This window comes from Seriola dumerili, unplaced genomic scaffold, assembly GCF_002260705.1.
Source record: "Seriola dumerili isolate Sdu_G_001 unplaced genomic scaffold, Sdu_1.0 BDQW01000017.1, whole genome shotgun sequence".
Classification (NCBI taxonomy): Eukaryota; Metazoa; Chordata; class Actinopteri; order Carangiformes; family Carangidae; genus Seriola; species Seriola dumerili.
In genome coordinates, this window is record NW_019174272.1 from 4872693 (window position 1) to 4892507 (window position 19815).

A 19815-nucleotide genomic window follows, 5' to 3' on the forward strand; every position below is an offset into this window, starting at 1 on the left:
ATCTAGTACTTTCTGTTTAAATACATTTGAATGACAATGAGATCTGCATGTAATGTTTAAAAAAAAAAAGTTTAACACTGGTATAAGGCAGATACAGTTCAACAAACTTCACGATACAGTACAATGATGAACAGTCCAGAAAGTTTTTAACTTAGTTATTGAAATTGTGCAAGTGAGGAAAAATGCAGAAGAAGTGTGATTCTGACAAAATCTGTCTTCTGTCTATCTCTAACTGAACCAGATGTGTTTCAGCAATCTATTGTGAATTTCTCATATTCATAAAGATATGTCATTGAAATTTGTATATTTTTGCCTGCACATTGTGTAAAGTGACATCTACAAAAAAAATCTTGGGTAAATAACAGATAATAACAGCTAATTTTATTATTTTAACACTTTAAATTTACATGATACACCAGTGTAATACTAAGTATTATTGATTAATTCACAGCAAAAAACGAACACACCCATTCAACGCACTTAGATGATCCTATAAATCTACCTCGCCGTCACTACCCTGACTTCATTTCTTCTTTTCAGTATTGTTTGGTTTTGGTCACAGTCAGTTAATTGCAGTAAAACACAAGCAAGGCCTCACCAAAACTACACTGCGCAATACAAAAGTGGGCCAACAAGCTCCATGGTATGCCTTCCTCAGTGCAAAGATGAACTTTGATTATTTCAACAATTGTGGAGTTGAAATACAAAAAAAAAAAAAATCACAGCTTGTGAGGATAAATGTGATTCATGGCCGGTAGGGCATATCCAGTTTGGGGATTAAACAGAGGAAAGGAGTAAGGATATGGGTAAACAGCAGACCCTATGAGAGCAGAGTGAGCTGGACCCACTGGTATATGACGGTACATTAGCTGGGACTGAGGTAGTCTCATTCTGCTGGGGAGGAACATAGAGTGTAATGGAGGCTGGTGCCGAGAGTCTCTCCCTGATTTATCGTAGCTTGACAGGATGCATGACACTGGCAGGGGGGTGGTGGAATGGGACAGATTCTGCTGAGCGGGAGGAACTTTTTGTAGCATTGTCCTGGATTTCTCCCTCTTCTCTGTCTGATAAAGCCACGGAGCCATGTTGTTCAGCTTCTTGGCACAAGTCAGAGGGTCGTCCTGGTGCGCCAACCTGTTAGGGTGAATTTTATAACTTGGTCGAATAGGAGCGGGCCGCAGAAGCTGCACAGATTTTGGAATAACTTTGGTGAAACTAGACATAGATGTTGCAGCACAGTCAGATTTCTCAGGGAAAGAGGGGGATGAGGGGTAAGGATGGGTGAAATATTTGCCACTCCCTTTGTGGAATGGCTTCCAAGGACAGTCTTTAAATTGGCTTTTTATTGAGTCAGTGGTCAGTGATTGGGAGCTGACATGAGAAACGTCTTTATTCAGTCGTGTAAGATCTTTGGAACAGCTCACAGACTTGTTGTCCTCTCTATGGTTGGGTGTATTTTTAACAGAGCTGGAACAGTTTTGACTCAGTTCTGAGGTTGATGCAGGATTATCTTCGTTTCCTGCCGGACCGTCCTCTGATGAAACAGAGAGAGGGGAGGGGCTGCGGGAAGAGGAGGAGGATAAAGGGCGCGGGGAGCCATCAGAGGAGTTGCAGTTCTGGCTGGAAGAAGCCCGGGCTGGAGACTGGGAGCAGCAGATGACGGAGGGCCTTTCTTTATCTTCGCTCTGTGGACTCGGGGGCAAGTTTAGGCTGGCCTGAGCCATTCGCTTCTTTTTCTCCAGAGGCGAGATGACCTCTCCAGCAGCAGATGCTGGTGTCGTAAGGCACTGAGTAGTCCAAGGGCTGGATGTGGGCACCGGGAGAAGGTAGAGAGAAGGACAAATCTCAGTGGGGGCTCTGCTTGGCTGAGAGCTGTCTGGATGGTGTCTGTCAGAGGTGGCAGCCCAGAGAGCAGAGTGAGGATGCATCACTGCTTCACTTTGGCAGGCAGCGTCTGGACTCCTCTGGGTGAGTATCTATGAAATAACACAGGGGATGTTTTAGAAAAACACTATATGCACTAAAAGTGGAGCAGAAATTCTTCTCTTTTTTTAGACTGTTCATCAGAGGTACAATATATGTTACCTCAGAATCCATCTCTCTATCCGACTGTGTCCTTTTCCTCTTAACCTCAGCCTTGTTGACCTTGCCATCCAAATTTCTCTTATAGGGCTTCCGTGGTTTGCTCAGTGGCAAAGGTTTGTCTTCCTCTCCTTTTATGTGTCTTTCAAAGGGCAGCACAAGCCTAAGGAAATACATTTTCTGATTATGAATCATCTGACTTGCTGATTGAATGGACAGGTTGGTCGGAAACAGAATCATCCTCACCTCTCATAGTGTCTGCGGGTGCAAGTAGCAGCACTGGTGCTTCCTGGACTTCCTCCCAGCTCATCATACACTTTTTTCCAAAGACGCTGTGCCGTCACCTGTTGGTTAACACAGTGGAAAACAATGCACATTTAGAACAGCTAAAGTCCATAATTGCTCCAATAATCTTTTTTTTTTTTTTTTTTTTAAAATGGGGGAGGAAAGGAAGAGTCAGAGGCTTGTCATAGTGATACATAAACAAAAAGGTTCATGGTCTCTTCCCTCACAGGGCCCGTAAAATGAGAAAAAAAAAAATCTTACTTTTGAGCTGAAATCGTACTGAATAGACAGTGTTTGAAGTCTAACCAGGTTCACTTATTACTACATCTCTTAATTATTTTTAATTTAAATGTCTTTAGTTGTTGTGTTGCAAAGTTAACTTGTCTCTGTAGACTGCGGCCATTTGGTTCCAAATTGCATCAAGCGCAGTGGGCCCTACTGTGCCTGCTCTCAGGTCTAGAGTTAAAAGTGTTTTTAAGGAAGGGAGATGGCAGCTTAAATGCCATGACTGCTGGTTTTCAGTACTGAGAGAACACTTTCATTTTTAAATATATAACATGCGTAGGCGGCTTAAATTGTTGTGTTTACACCCAGGGACACGGTGATGGAAGAGGTGAGGGTCAACTCTGTTTAGAGCCCTGCCTCTGCTCTAGTGCTATTTCAATATGAGTTGCACTCTCAGGCAGAACTTGTCACACTGTGTCATCATCAAAGACAACACTTTACGTGTGGTGATGCACTGACAGCTCAGAGGCCTAAATGTCCCCCGGTGTGGTGAAAAACCACCGCGGAGCAGAACCTGACCTATCACTCGTTTTCCACTGAGAAACCAGTTCACACAGCCAATCGACTGTGAACAATAGTCAAATAAAGAACTTGTACTCACTAAATCATAGCCCCCACGTTTCTCAACAGCTTTGTAGATCTTCCAAAGATTAACTGAGAGTGGAAAAAAACACACATGAGGACCGAATTATTCTCATTCTAATTCCATGTGAATATTTTGTTCATTCAACAGCAAACAGGACGCTAATGAAGGTTTACTCACTCTGTTTGAATCCCAGGTGTGGGATCCTTTCTATGGGTGAACCTTTGTCCTTCATAAAAGAGTGCAGACTCGATACAAAAGCCTTCTCCTCCATCTGCACCAGACTGGGCCTCACCTCTTCCTCACATTCATTCGTAGAGTCGTGAATCTCAATAACAGGGGGAGAAGCCTGCAGCAGAGACAGAGAACCTGCGTAAGCGTGTGTTCTGCGTCAAAAACCAAGCAGCTCCTGTCAGTGTGACACAGTCCACTGCACTGATAATGGAAACTGTGTTTTACAGTTGAAGGTATTATCATAGGTGGGAAAAAGATGCACACAGTCATCTCGTAAGACACAAATGCTGAAATGAAACATCAAAATCAGAGTAGGGTTTTACCGCTACTTTCAATAGACAACCGCTACACATCCTGTCTGGAGAGATAGCAGCAGACTTGTGGGGTTTTTGGTCTAGAGTTGTCAGTCACTTGTTTCACAAATGTCACTTTGAAAAACAAACATAAGCCATAAGAAGGAATTAATAAATAAAGTGTTGAAAACAATATGAACTAGTGACTGGTGACAGATGACAAGCCGAACGTTGAAAAAAAAAGAAAAACTGCTGTTGCATGTTTGCTGTTTTTCTACAGAACATGTATCAGTTACTTTGAAGAAGATTTTAAAATACCACAAAATAAGGATGTATCAAGTGTTACAACCCAGACTACCCAGAACTCAAATGCAAGAAATTGACAATGTCACTATTTGTGGTTTGCAAGAAAGCAGAAATGAAACACTGAAGGCATGCAGAATTAAAATCATCAGTTAAGTGCGATTTCAAGAAGAGAAGTGTAAAACTACCAAAACATAAGAAGGGAAACTGTCGATAAAACCGTTTCTCTATTTTAACCCTGATGATATTCTGAGTTCCATTTTGAGAGTGTCCTTTTAAGACAACATGGCACAAACACAAGCTGAAAACGTAACCTTATTGTTTTGTGATGTGGTGTTGAGCTGTTTTCACAGGAACAATATTAAAGCTGAAATCACACTTTGCCTCTGCGTCGATCAATTTTGATAGATTTCCTGTCAAAACAGAGACGGTGATGGAATAATGTCAATATTTTACTTTGAATCACCAGACGTAGAAGCTGCTGCTTTATTTCTGTGGTAGTCATTGTACAACAAAACAGCTCAAGGTGGTTTCATATTGAATCAAGTTCCTCTATGCGGTTCCTGGTTCCGAGAAGTAGGCCTCTAGAGTGAGTAATAGTGAAGGTGCAGGCCTCTAACCAAGATAGCCCCGACTGAGTCACAGTTCAGCAGCTCCACACTGCTGTTCCCAGCCACCAGCCGACACCTCTGACTTTCCACTGTTATTGTGTCTTAGCCAGGAGAACAGCTCGACGAGGCGGATATTTTTGTTTGTATTGTTTTCAAGAAGAGATGTGTGAAAATGTTATTTCCAAGACCTCGTTTGAATTTCCTGTATCTCCAAGGTGAGAAACTGGTTGATAAATGCGCAAAGCTGAATCCAAAGTGATGTGAGGGTAAAAGCTACGGCAGGTGAAATGGCAACATTTTTGCTGGGGATCTCGCATAAAAATTCACTGGTATTCACAAAGCGATTATTTACTTTCAGTCACTGATTCACATTCATCTGATTCACAAAACTTTCAGGTTCATGCGTCAGTGGTTGCCTACAGGAAACGTCTGCACTCTAAGCCATATTCTGAAGCCTCTTCACTGCAGATCTCACCCTACACCAGACAGCGAATATTGTTGTGAAACATTCAGTTGATTTCCACTAAGTGAAATCTTTTTTTTTTTTTTTTTTTGGAAAACCGTGTGGGCGCTGTTGATGTCAGTGTGTTGATATGTGACTCTCGCAATGATTGTCAATGGCGTGCTGGATCGATGCTATCGGCAGGCCAGAAGTCACCACAGAAACCACCAGGCTTTCAACTAACATCAGTCTTGGAAATTTGATGAGCTAATTTGTGTTTCTCATATTGTACCTCTCATTTCAGTTACCAGAATAGTGGCTGTGAGGACCTCCTGCAGTTTCAGAATGCAGTGAAATATTGTGGTGTGCATGCATTTCGTAGGCCTGGCAGAATTCAAAGCAGAATCACTTATTCCTTCTTACTCATTTCACAATCTGCTATCAAGATGAAACAACTGTACACACACAATCAGCACTTCAAAAAAAAAGAAAAAAAGAAAAAAAAAAAGTTTGCCACTATCTCAAATTCTCTAAAAAAGGGAAATGAAAACACGACACATAACTCATTCTTAGTAGTCATGTCTGTAGTCACTGATTAACTGTAACTGATGGAAATTGCCCAGCTTGCTACCAGAAGGCCAACTGACATTTCATCAGCAGTGACTGGCAGTTAGTACCTGGGTCATCGTCCCCTTCTCTTCATCACTGGCTGCTGTTTGTTGTGACGTCTCACTCTGGTCCTCTTGAGCTACAAAAGCATACATCACAGGGTCAAGACATTTATCACTTAACTCTCTTAGAGACTGTGAATTTGAATTCAGAGAACCGGGGTGAAGACACAGAGTACTTCTTCATTTCAAGAAACATTATGTGTAGCAATGCACAGTCTAAATAGACAAACATGCCTGATAAAAAAAGTATTAAAACAGAAGTTTTAGTTCCTATAATTTCTTGTATGATGAGATGATCCATCAGCACAAAAAATTGAAATCTGTAGAACATATTGTCAACTGAGTCTGATATAAAACCACAGGTTGCAAAACCACTTCCTGCTCATGAACATAACCGCCTATATGCTGCACTGTATGATATTGTAACACATCAACTACTATTTTAAAAACAGTGCGTATAATATTAGTATTAGCAGTGGAATATAATGTACTGAGAATCTTATTTCTATGTCTTAAAGGTTTTGATCTTATTTCTATTGTTTGCTTGTTTTTTGTTTTTGGGTGGTGGTGGTGGTGGGGTGCGTGGTATGTGTGTGTGTGTGTGTGTGTGTGCGGAGGGTTGGGAAAGTTGTGTGGGGGGAATAAAACAAATAAAAAACGGCAAACCAATGGCAATGAAATGTAACTGTGAGAGTGATGAATGTCATTCTTAACAAACTGTCAGCTCACTACGTCCTAGCCCCTCCACCCACAGTGATATCACAACCAATATGCTTCTCTTTTGAGATCACTTATTTCCTGTGCTGCGGCTTGAACCTTTAATTCTGCTTTCAGTAGCCTCTAACTTCTCCATTTCATGTGCTGAAGAAATAGTTCTTGATGTATTGTTTCCAACATGCAACTGTTTCTTTATATGGGTGTTTAACTGTGTGTATTAAAGCTTGTGTTAAAGCTTGCATTTGCAGCGGTGTGTTTGTCTCAGTCAAATTATTGCGATAGACAAATTTAGGCTTGTTTAAGTAAATAAAGTTAAGGTTACTAATACATTCTTTATAAATACATACACAATACTTTGTTTGTTTCACAAATGAATGTACATTCATTTACTTTTCAGAAGCAGACAATTTTATCATATATTGTAAAAAGACATTTAAAGTGTTAATATTCTTCAACTTCAGTAGTATACTACAGAACTATACGGTATTGAACCTGTTGCTGTACATAAAGCGGTTTGTATGAACAGTATCTGACTTCAATAAAGATAAAAATAAGTCTCACCCATTTCCAGAAGTTGTCTTCTAGTCTCCGGCTCGACTGTGTTTTGTGACATTAACTCATGCAGCACCCTCTTCAACTCCACACCTCGAAATAGGAAGGTGTACTCCACAGGACAGTTTCATTGGTTGACTGATGGCACCGCAGCAAATGAGCCTGGGAGACTAAAGTTTTTTTTTTTTTTTTTTTTTTTTTTTTTTACTTGAGTCTCAGAATGTCTGTTCTCTCTGTTTCATCTCTTGGCTTTCAGACAGAAAAAAAACAACAGCTGTATTTAAATTGTTTGAATTTGTTTGAGCGTGGATCAAACCAATTTCAACAGAATCTGAATTTCTACAGAGAACTGTATTTGATATTATTTCATTTCTGACGAGAAGTCCTATGTTCACAGTGTTATCAACAACACACAGAGTTGTAACGTCATGTCTATTTCTGTATGTATTACCGCAAATTAGATAAGAAAAGTGCATTCAAAAATTACTACAACTCATTTCTCATTAAGTTCACATGATCAGTGCTGACAAAATAAATGTGGATAATCTGAAATAAGAAGAGACAACAAGAAGGAAGTAGAAGAAAAATAATTTCAAGAGGAATAAAAGTGTCTTCCTTCAAGTTTACTATGCATATATTGTTTTTTGTTTTTGTTTTTGTTTGTTTGTTGTTAAAGCCTGGTCACCTTCAGTAAACAGACTTGACTTAAATTCACTGAAATTGCTGAATTTCGGGAAGTGAAAGAAACATTGAGCTGATGCCCAGAATCAAGGTTAACACAATCAACATTTCCCACAAGTCTACATTATGAGAACAATGTATTTTAAGAACTGTTTTCAAATATGGGACTTCTTACTGACAAATGGATACTTACTTCACAGTGACTCAGATAAAGTCATTCAAATCCGAATCATGTGGTTTGGGTTTCTTTTTTATTAAATGCATCATTTCAGTGTTTTATGTCACTGAAGCTTTAATAGGTCCTATAAATATGTTTTGCTAGTGCAGCATGGCAATTCATATTGTATTCAGTGATACATAAGTATGCATTAATGTGTGTAAAAGAGGCAACACTTCCTGCTGCCACTAAGTATTTTCTAAGAAGTAAAACAAGAAGTATTAAACACCCCAATGAATTTGCATCTTGAAAGCATCTCGCTTCCCTTAATTTATTTTTCAGTTTATACAAGATATAATTAAAACACAGCAAAAATGGGGATCATTCAAGAGTATCAGTATTGGTTCTGATAAGAAAAGCAATATTATTTGATGGTGATGCTAGATAGATTAGATAGACTTATAGATTATATAAGTATACACATCTAAGTACATCATTTTCAATGATGTTGATTTTTGAGTGCATCATGTTGTTTGAAATTAAATTAAAACTTTCAGGCCTGGTCTGGATGGGAGGTAGGAAATAAAGCTGCTACCTAAAAAGAACACAATTTATTTAGCCTAAAAAGTGCCTTCGACAGGATTCACAGATTTAGTTTTGACTCATAACAGCTAATAGCTGAGTAAACGCCTTCCCTATCAGCTCTCCTTTAGGTAAATGAAAGTTCTGAGACTGTTGCAGAGATTTTATATCTCACATTTTGAGGAGGAAAGGAAGCACCACTTCTTTAAAATAGTATCTACGGACCATAGCCTAAAATATATTGGTTAAAAATATAATGCCAGGAGAATGCAGAAGCAGCTTTTTCCACGTGGGATGAGTGGCAAATGGGTAAAAAAAAACATTCATCTTTGTCCCTACTACCAGTTATGAGTCAGAGGGCGTTGTCTTAAGATTTTATATTCCTTATGCTCGCATACCAGAGGCCTTGGAAAGCATCAGGGTCGAGTTACTTTATATATACTATATTTACAATACTTTTTTTATTCATATTCAATTAAAAAAGACATATGGTCTAGTATTTTTGAATCATTAATTTTTCACGAGGTCACAATTAAAAGTTATTGCATTTTCCCTCCATTTTCCTTTGGCTGTTCCAGACTGCAAAACTACACACATTTCATGACAAAAACACTGACGAGCGATGAAGCTGCACTCGACACTATCCACATTTCCTCCGCATGTTTTTGATCTGTTTGAAAAGGGGATGCCCTATTCCTCCATCTGTTGCGGATAGAGTATGACATTTCAAAATGATTAACATTTAAATGTCAAAATAACCAAATATCTACAAACTGTCCAAATCGCAGAGGGATTTTTTTCTCTCGTTTGTTTGACGGATACAAAACAAGTTTTGCTTTTGCCTTTTGAGAATTTTTGATTGTCGAGACGATTAACAAGACTGTCTGCGAAAATGGAAGAAATGTGATATTAATTATGAACACTAAAATGTTCATATATGAATGACACCCTTGGTTACATGATTAGATGAATTACTTGATTCAGTGACATGTAGACGAAGTGAGACTTAATGAGGCAAGAGTGAGAAAAAATTGCATTAAAAAAATCAATTGCATAGATCAGGAGAGCGTTGAATTTGCATTTCTAGGATCACATATTCATACTTCATGTCACACACGAGGCCTTTATAGGAAATGTATTTTAATTCCATTTAATCGTTACAATATATTTTGCAGAACTCTTGTGAGCAATTCTATGCCAACAACAAATGTGTGGATGATGAGCAAAAACATGGCTTGTGAAAATCCCCAGCTATTCATTTCAGACTTTCACTGACATAAACCTATGAGGTTGAGATGAGGGCAGCACAATGTAAATGAGAACGCACTGGAGAAAATATTGTGAATCCAATACAGAAAAAATTTCCTGTCTGAGGTGAGTCACTATCCTGGGAACGATCTGCAAATGTTTCAACTGGCACATAAGATTCCAGTCATGTTGAGAAACTGTCATTCTCCGTTTTGCAAAATCAGGTTTTCCCACAATAAATGGGTTTAAAAATCCTGATCCTGATGTTTTACGGATGAGTGTAAACTTCTGCATCACAATACATCATTATTATTGAGGGCAGAGTGGGAGTTAATATTTTTACCTTGACAGTTTCTAGATGGTGTAGGTGTATGTGGAAATTATCCTGAAACTCAGTCCAGATAACAGTTTGACTCATCATCAGAAGCTAATATTAAATTAAATTTGAAAACAATTTCAGTTCAAATATGATTCAAGCTGAGACAGAAAATTTGGGAAGAATTAAATGTAGCGTAGCTATTCTGACTATCAATAAAAAAAGATTATTATTATTTCAACACTTAATGTAATAAAAGTACACACATACACCAAGGCCTGTAAATTTCAAAGCTTAATTGGGGTTTGCACCTGAGCAATATTCAGCAGACCAATAAAAAAAAGCTCAGATGAAATCAATTTTAACATCTCCAATCATGAATATGGAATCTATACATATAGATACATGACTAAGTGAGTGGGTGAGGATGGGGCTGTACCACAGTTTGAACTGTGAAAAGGACAAAACAAGTTCAGTGGCGGGAGTGGACACAAATGAACTAAAATCCAGTTTGTATGAACATTGTTTTGTAATAATAAATTAATAAAGTCAATAATTTGTCTGCTGCATCATTTCACATTCACCCGAACTGAGATGTAACTGAAGGATGTGGGAAAGGTAAAATCTGATCTTTCGTGTGAAAATGAAACCTATGCATTAGAGGTGAATTCCCCAGCTGTTGCCTCATTCCAGGAAACTGATTGTAGAGCACATACTGAGTGTGTGTATATGTCTGAGTTCCTGTTAGACCTCTGAAAATCCCTGATGGCTTTCTACGTTATTTCAACCTTTTGCTAAAATGTATGCAGCAGGTGTCATGCTCGACCTCTTTGGACAGATATGAAAACACAGCTTGTTTATTTATTTTATTATGAAGAATGTCTGTGCATTATAATAGACTCTGGAAAAACAAACATGAATAATGAAATGGATACATGATGCCCTTTTTTATTATTATTTATTTATTCATGATCGATTCTTTTTTTCCTTTTATTGACTGACCTCCAAGCTTTAAAAGAGCAAGAATTCTGTTCCAGGATAAAAACAGTGAACTTGCAACTTGCTGTCAAATGTTCAACTAAAATGTCACCAAGCGCTTTTCAGGGTGTATCACTACATTCACTTCCCCTCATTATGGCACCACAATAATCACAATTGACTCTTAAGAGACCAGAAGGATCCAATCTCTTGAAAAATAATGCTGACTTATATTTTTTTCCTCTTCAGCTTGTCCCTGAAAAGTTAAATATGTTGAAATGATTTGGTCCATATGAGGAAGGAACTGAAATGAAAACAAACCGTTATATTCTCACAGTTAAAGGGAACTTAACCATTTATGCATTCCCCACTAACAAGTCAACCACCTGGAGCACAGCAAACATGATCTGTTTTTTTTTTTTGTTGTTGTTGTTTTTTTGTTTTTTTTTTAAATATTCACTTCAACCACAGTCAGATCAGTACTAAAACAGGGTCTGAAATTCACACAGGTTGTAAGTCACATTAAAAAAAGGAAATTCAGTCTGCTGGTAAAGAAAGGCAAAAACAAGGCAAAAGATTACACTGTAGCTGGTACCACTATCTTTGAATTTTTTTTTTTTTTCCTGAAATGTGCAGGAGCATTTGCTACAAGTAACAACAAAATAATACCTGAAAAAGAACTGAAGTCACTTTGTAAGGAATGTGAACTAGAAATACTATTATTGACTTTAAGACTTAACAAAGGCTGATATCGTACTGCATCACATCTAAAAAGGTAAAGAGATTTATTTTTGGGGGAAGTAAGAGGGAGTTTCGGTCGGTCTATTGGTCTTCCCTACGCTATGCCATCAGTTGCTTACATCAATAATTTAATGGAATTGCTTTCTTGAAATGTGGAGAGATTTCAAAAGCTTCTGGCCCACGATTACCATCTGTTCATTGGTCCATGATGCGGAGGCTCATTTGCTCTGTTTCAGCCTGATCAGCCTGATCACTTGTGTGCGAGGACTGACTTTGTTGTGTGTTGTTTTACTGCAGAGGTCCTCCGGGGCTGCCAGTGTGTTGATCTGTGTAGGTTGGGGTGGGGTGGTGGTGGTGGGGTTCGCGGTGGGCTAGATTAGCTCCACGTAATTGGCTGGGAACATTCCAAAATGGCCATCTGGACCGTAGCCTCGCCACCAGCCCTCGTCTATCATCTCGATCCCGGCGATGATGTCGTCGGGATCGAACGAGATCTCTGTGTCATCAGCTGAAGGAGAAAAAGAGCAGTGAACATCAGCAAAGTTCAAGTATAATGTACATTTTCAAACAATGTAAACAACGTTTAATACCCATTTTAGGCAGAGGTTCATTAGACTATTCCTATCCTGAAAACAATACAAACAACCAACTACTTAGTGGTAACTAACTAGAGTATCTAGAGTAACATAACACTAAATATACATTTTTGAGTTAAAGTAGCAATCTCAAAGATCTGTTTTATTATCTTTGGTGAAAGTAAATGCAGGTTTGTTTCATCACCTCAATCGAACACACATCACTAACTTTGTTATAGTCATTTGTGTTCCTTGGGATTTTGCACATTTGAGTCATACCATGAAATGCAAGGACTTTCTTAATTTCACCAGTGTGTCATAGGCTCAATCAACATTGTGTTACCTAATTCAGTGATATATAGTGACTTAAAAGACACATATATATAAAAATCTGTGCCACTTTAACATCATCTATGTGCAGTCACTTGATAACATAAAGCTATTCTGTTCTCATGACCTCTATAAAATCTGTGAAAAACCTACAGTTGTTACTACTAGTTACAGTGTTGGGGCAAATTTTCATCCTTCCGACCCCTCAGACATCCCCTTTTCTGTCACTCTCCATTGCCTCTGCTGCATCTGCTGAAGCCTCATTTCACTGTTGCTGCTTTTTCTGTCACCCAGTATAAGTCAAGAGTGAGCTGGTACCAGCCGATGTAGATGATAAAACGAGACATGGCAAATGTAGCAAAGAAACTAGCACGACTGAAACTGGCTAAAACAGTCAGATGGTCATGGACACCAGTCAGAGCTTTGAGAGGGGTGGGAGTGTTTTGGCGGTTGTGGGGTTTTTTTGGGTTGTGGTGGTTTTTGTGAGCCTGGATTTAAATGCATTTTTTGAAGTTGCGGAGGGGGCACAACCAAGATGAAACTGGGTATTAAGTTGCCCTTTGATTCTTATGTTATTTGCCTGACCACATATTGGTTAATAGCTGTTATGGTACGGTGATAAAAATAAATAAATAAATAACTTACCAGCTTGGTAGTCATATAAGGCTCTGGCACAGATGCCTCTATCTGAGGTCTCCTCGGCAGTTACCTCATGTGAGTTTTTCTCCTCCACCTGGGAGAGAAATGAGGTCAGGTTATGTTTCAGAATTGATTCATATGATGGAAGAAAAGTCTCCTGCTGAAGGTAAGTAAACAAACAATCACCTGAGCGGGCTCTTCCTGGACATACGATTTGGCAGCGGGTGCCTCCTCTGAAAAGAGAGATCAATGTCAGTAAGATTGTATCTGAGCTGAGCTGTGTATCCACCAGCAGGTGGCGGCAGCAGCTGATCCTGACAGCGCAGTTTAGCTGGAGGGAGTCATACAGTTTGTTCTTACATCAAACTGCAAAAACATTTTCATAAGTGCAGATGGGAGGGTTGGAAAGCTGATGTTAACACTGAGGCTGGTGCTGTGTGAAATGGGCCCCACCTTTCTCCTGCTCCTGGGGGGCTGCCTCCTGCTCATCATACTCACACCTGGACTGTCCATCATCCACATCAGGCTCTTATCACCCAAAACACAAGCACAGACATGCATATACACAGAGGAACACATCCACAAGTCCACACAGGCTGACAAACCAACCACCGGGGGAATTCTTTTCAATCGAGGAGAACTAAAGCAATAATCTCTACGTTTCTTAGAAAAACAGAAAGTACATTGAATGGAAGTGTGACTCATGATGAAATTGATTATAATGATTACAAGGAGTATGAAGATGATGACACACAAGAACAGCAATGAGAAAATGAAGCATGGCGCTTTTAGTCAAGTATGAGACCGTGTCACCCGGTCTATTAATTCTTTGTGTATATTTGTGTGTGTGTGTGTTGTGTAAAGCTCACACCTGTGGCACGGACAGGAGAGGCGGTGCCTGCTGGCACAGGCGAAGCTTGACGCTGAGGTGAGCTGGCTCGCTCAGATTCATACGCTTGCTTAGACAGAAAAGGGCTTTGCAGACGCCCTGAGCAGAGACACACATGGAACCCCCAAAACATGCAAAATATGGACGAGAGAGAAAAAAACAGAGCAGACAGGTTGAGCAGAAAAAGAGAAGACACCATGATGGGGACACAGTGTTAAGTATGACTATGAGACAACTAGACAGTCTGGTGGAAAGTTAAAAGCTCTGACAAAGGATGGCGCTGGCCTCTGGAGAAGTCCCCAGTTTGTACCCATCGCTACCTGAGAAGGGGCTAAGAGAGCCTTGCAGTAATGCAGGAAAGGCTGTGACATTTAAAGCAAATAGATTTATATGATGAGGTCACTGTTCACGCTTGGGTGATACCTGGCTGGGGGCTAGCAGGGGCAGCAGCGGGGACGTCTGAGTCACTGGGAGTTATTCCCCTCTCTCTCTGCTTGAACATCTCTCTGGGATTCAGAGCACGCTGAGAGATGAGAGAAGCTGCCTCCTATAAAAAAAAAAAAAAAAAAAAGATAACAAATAATATGTACAATAAGCATTAGATGTCCACAGGTTATTAATAATGTGTTGCTCAGAAAACACTGTATTATGGAAAGAGGCCAAGCAATAAAGACCAGAAGAGAAGAAGAAGATATGTGTTAGGTTGAGTGTCAAAGGGTTCACTTGGGGTTAGAAAGAGACAAACGCTTGTCTTGAGGCAGGCAAGAAAAAGGAAAGCAATTTGGCCAGAAGAGATCACTTTCAGGAAGGGGAACTCACATTGGCCTTCTCCACTGATTCACCTCTCTTGACTGCTTTCCTTTGGGCTGCCTGGTTCTCCTCCTGATCCTCCTGATAATGTTGATATCAATGTTGACACTGCTGACACTGGCTACCTTCCTGACTGTTTAAGTGTTTAGTCGCGTGCGCTATTGAAACTTATTTAACTATCAACACAATCATAGAAAAGTGGGTTACAGTCAATATGAAAGTAAACTTCGCACCAATCCACATTCACTCTCACCTCACTCGCATCAGTTCCTTATGTTCCTGACAAGGTTCTTCACAGTTGAAACCCCATTTACTCAAAGTGTGATCTTGTCAGACAATGAGACACTCACCAAATGTTGTTTCTCCTGCTCTCTACTCTCAGCTTCCTGCTGCTGCTGGTACTTCCTATTAAACAAAAGGCCATTTAGACGACAGAGGAAATGTAATTTGAACCTTTCAACTGATGCTCCTGCAAACTGGTCTCGACCAGTGTACACTTCTTCAGTTGCTACCTACTTTTGTTGCTCGATTTGAGAGGCCCTCTCCTTGTCCCTTTTGTCCCTCAGTGCTGCCTCCTTGGCCTCTCTGTCTTTCCTCTCTCTCTCCAGATGCTGGCGCTCTTCCTCTGCCTTGCGCCGCTCCTCCTGCCGGCGTTTCTCCTCTTCTTTCTAAAAGGCCGAACAGACCAGCAGGGTCAGCTTTAGTTTACCATCGTGCAAATATATTTGTCATAAAAAAAATTTGACTTCACAACAGTTTATCTAAAAAAAACTACAGGGCGGAAATCCACTCTCTAGGCGCATCTTTGACAGGTGTGCTGCTGAGCAAAAACTGCAAACAAAAAGGTGGAGTTACAGTCTTTTGCTGACTATGCTTAGATTGTTGATGGATAAAAACTGCCTGACTGTTGTGTCAGATGTTTCAAAACTGAAAACTCTTGCAATATTTTTAAGAGTTTCAATGAAAGTTGAGAGTTGCAATTTCAATGAGTTAATGATTCAAAAACATCTTACATAAAAACACATTTTTCAGGAAGTGACTTTTTAGAGCAGCTTCAGGTTCTCTTCACTGTCTCAGAGGTGAAGCTGAAGTTGGCAGTAGCTTAATGCAAGTTCAGGAGCCTACCTCTGCCTGTGCCCAGAAGGTGTCTTTATTGGTCTTTCTGATTTCCGACATAGCGTTGGTCTTCTGGTACACTGAGCCCTACAGGAAGGAAAAGTATCTTTAATAGGATTGTGTAAACATGTCAACATAGTTTTACATAATTATAAAAAATACAGCAGTTTACAAAAGTCCTATGACTAATTCTTACTTAAAACTGAAATATCTGATTGGAAAGGTTCTCTCTAACTGATATACCATCATTTAAACAGTTGACATAGTAGCATATTATGTGTTGTTGTTAGTAGTACAAGTTGTTTTAATCTTTAGGAAAGCTTTAATCTTTTCCACAACTACACTCAGATAAGAACCAATGGTTGCCTTCTCTCATAATGACTGAGCAGCAATTTCAACTTTTTCCGCTTCAGAGTGTTTGAAACATTGTTTTCAGTGGTAGAAATGCTGGCTTAGTGTGAATGGAAGGCCGTAATATAGAGAAAAAAAACACTGAGACATGTCACTTGTAGTGACGTTTTGAGATTAAGGAGCCTGGTTATGATCTGGCCCAGTGCTTATCTTTCTACCGACCAAGACAAGCAAACAGGGGTGCATACCACAGGACCCTGAGGACCGCTGTCCTGGAAGCGGCTGGAGGCTTCTTTGTGGAAACTATAGTTTGCTCCTGAGGCTTTAGCCACTTTCTGCATTATCGCCTCAGGTTCAACATCCTCATCAGCTCTGGCGTTTATTGTGACATGGGCCCCCTGAAAAAGCAGGATATAAAAGCTAATTTAATACAGAGTCAAACAGAGAAACACCTAAAGTTGGTATCTTGGGTCATGCATGCACCACCCAGCAGTTTGTTTACATGCGCTGTCTGCTGGTCTGATATGAATGACATTGACACAACTCACAAAGCTACTGTATTATTCCAACAATGCCTGCAGCATGCTGTACGCTATTTTTCTTTATTGTTTTCTTTTTTTATTTGAGCCCTGCTCAAAGCCATCATTAACATGCCATTTAGCACACAAATGACCTCCTCTGTAACCATAAACAGACTGCAGTAGAAATTAAATGTATATTTAAACTAGACTCAGAAATGAGAGTACTGTTACCTTAAGAAAATTGGCCATGGCACTGACGTGATTTGCACATATTCCTTTCCTGGCATCTTTCACTCCTTCCCCAGTCTGAAACACAAATTAATTATTCCACGGGCTCAAGAATGGCCACAACAAAGCAGACAAAGGAATGAACACTAGTTGAGTGTAGCACTAACCCAGTTGATGAGGACATATTTAGGCAGGCCAGAATTTGGATCCTGGACCCGGCAGAAAGCGTACATCACTTTTCCACTGTTGAGTTCCTCAACCAACTCCTCCAGTCCTCCATCTGATACATAAACATTGTGGAAAAGTCAAATGGTTACTGTGGTTGGTTGTGTAACAGCGGACATTTCTTTCCTCTTACAAATGATGGGGTGAGACAGCAGAGGCAAGCAATCCTTTTGTGCTGATATTCCAGAACTGCAGCTGTATGCTGACAATGAAATTCCTGCACACATCTGATAATATCGTGTTGAGATCATAAAAACTTTCGCACAACATCCACTCACCCCCTTTTTCTGCCAGGCGGATGTCATTACTGTTTCCCTCATAGGTGAACAAGGCCCTGGAGGAAACACCGGATTAAGGATACAAAAATACCTCCTTAAAACAGATCACAGAGATGAACCAAAGAGTAGTTGCTCCAGCATCGATATGCATCATTTCACACTTAACCAAACAGCAGATGTTTTGTAAACATAGTTTAGGCTGTTTTCACACAAGATACATTTTACAGTTGTAGTAGGGTGGTATAAATATACTAAAGTGTCACTGTAGTTTTAATCACACTTTAAAACAAACATACCAGTAATCTTTACAGGTTGTGTGTCCCTGCACCAGTAAAGATTTCACAGACTTTTCCTTACTGTTAGATGCCCAATGAAAGTAACTAGGGATTAGCAGCCCGACAGACTGAGTCAATGCCGGGCCATTTCCTGCAGAAAATGCCCCAGCATTCCTGCGTCATTTTAATTAGCATGAAGGAAGAAGTGGAGAAGTCTTTGCCTCTGTGCTCTTCAAGTGGACATACAAGACTTCCACTTGATGACTGGGTAGACCAAGTAGCTTTTTTGAGTTAGATATGGGTTAAGAAAATATCAGTTAACCATATTCATCAAAATATGATGGTGACATGCACTAACTAAAAAGTGACAGGTTTAGGTAAGTTCTTTGGTAAATTGTTTAGGTAAGTCTATAAATTATGGCCATTTTGTAGCTGTTATTGATGTCATTTCTGACTATTAGGAAGTAAAGCTATAATTTAATTGCAAACAAAGAAGGCTTTTTTTTTTTTAAATCATAGTTACAAATAATATCTACGGCCTTTAGGTCCTATTTCATAGAAAATCACTGATGCATTTATGATTTAACCTCAGTACTACACAGAAGAATGCTCATTTGACCTGTTCACATACACCTACATATTAGAATAACGATTAAATCTCTAATTGGGATGTCAGTTTCAGACCAAACACAGAAATCTGTGTTTGCAAAATTAAATATATTGGAGCAAAGCTCACTGTGTGAGGTCTAGTGGCTTTACAAAGATATTTTCTTCTGATTAATAAATGGGATATAGTTTATCCTTTCACTATTAGATAAGTGGAACTTGCTCACACTGAAACTAGTTGCAAGATCACTTACTCATTTTTTTCCATCAGCACCATTTCAGATTAGAAAAGAATTACAGTGAGAGCTAGTTGTTGGGTTCATAGGTGGTGGCTGTCCAATGCCGAGTGAAGAATGTCAAACACTCAGAAGAAAGACACTTTCAGGGTGAATATGGAGCCAGCAGGTCTCCCTGGGCAATCACTCCTTGTGATTAATTAATTCAGGTCATCATTAAACACTGCAGCTGTCGCCAGCAGGTTCAATTTGAACCTCAAGGCGAGCAAGTTACAGTACAGTACCCCTGTAACTCCAGGCAAGGTAAAGAGGAAGTTCCTTAATCTGACTTTCGCATATTAGTCATATCTAACTTTTGATGTCTTACCAGGAAGTGGGTGAGGTAGCTAGCAACTTATTCATTCAATTTCATGACAGACAAGCTTATCAAAAATATAAAATGCATGCAAAACATAGGGATTAAGTGCTCATACTGTTAGTGCGCCCAGCTAGCATTAACTAACCATATTACTAGCTTATCAGTTAGCTCATCTTTAACGTTAGTACACATTAGACTGGCAATAAATGTGAGAAAGCTAAACGCCCATGTAAACAAAGCCAACTTTGGCTAACATTATTGCTCATTTAGCGAGTAAAAAGTCTGCTGTGGTTAACAATGTGCCATTGGGTCACAGGGAAAGTTTATCTAACGTTAGGTTAACGTTAACTTAACTACTTGACGACTGACTCAGTGCTAGCCAACACTGCAGCTAGAATAATGCCTCCTACACATCGCTAACACTGTTTTTAAAATGCTGCTCCTTACCAGTCGGTGTTGGATTTTTCATCTACCACTTCTTTATATGCAGCTGTCAATGCAGGGCCATTTTTGCTGAGGTTAACTGCCATCGTTATGGTGAGTACAGCTAGCCAGCTAGCTATCCGGGATGCGCCCTTCCTACTGGGAGGAGTGGCGATGATGCTGACTTTCAGCTG

The 19815-nt window shown here is 39.7% G+C and overlaps 2 protein-coding genes across 5 annotated transcripts; both read right to left on the minus strand.

Annotated features, from left to right (window-relative positions):
• On the minus strand, window positions 1-7127 carry arid5a (AT-rich interaction domain 5A). Of its 3 annotated transcripts, XM_022755191.1 has the most exons (7): window positions 7068-7127; window positions 5796-5866; window positions 3416-3584; window positions 3254-3306; window positions 2329-2426; window positions 2086-2245; window positions 1-1976 (listed from the first exon to the last, which is right to left on the minus strand). In XM_022755191.1, exons 1-7 carry the CDS (start codon window positions 7117-7119, stop codon window positions 720-722), a joined length of 1860 nt encoding a protein of 619 aa, XP_022610912.1. In that variant the 5' UTR covers window positions 7120-7127; the 3' UTR covers window positions 1-719. The 3 variants fall into 3 exon arrangements, with proteins under 3 accessions (XP_022610912.1, XP_022610919.1, XP_022610925.1); XM_022755198.1 differs by lacking the exons at window positions 5796-5866; window positions 7068-7127 and adding an exon at window positions 4380-4483; XM_022755204.1 differs by lacking the exons at window positions 3254-3306; window positions 3416-3584.
• Window positions 7128-11430: 4303 nt separating this feature from the next.
• Window positions 11431-19784, minus strand: dbnl (drebrin like). 2 transcript variants are annotated; one of them, XM_022758369.1, is made up of 15 exons: window positions 19646-19784; window positions 17724-17779; window positions 17388-17500; window positions 17224-17298; window positions 16720-16869; window positions 16130-16207; window positions 15521-15672; window positions 15355-15409; window positions 15014-15085; window positions 14618-14741; window positions 14177-14293; window positions 13759-13833; window positions 13492-13538; window positions 13312-13399; window positions 11431-12269 (listed from the first exon to the last, which is right to left on the minus strand). In XM_022758369.1, the coding sequence occupies exons 1-15, from the start codon at window positions 19726-19728 to the stop codon at window positions 12133-12135; spliced, it is 1422 nt and encodes a 473-aa protein (XP_022614090.1). In that variant the 5' UTR covers window positions 19729-19784; the 3' UTR covers window positions 11431-12132. The 2 variants fall into 2 exon arrangements, with proteins under 2 accessions (XP_022614090.1, XP_022614096.1); XM_022758375.1 differs by lacking the exon at window positions 14177-14293.
• Window positions 19785-19815: the final 31 nt, after the last annotated feature.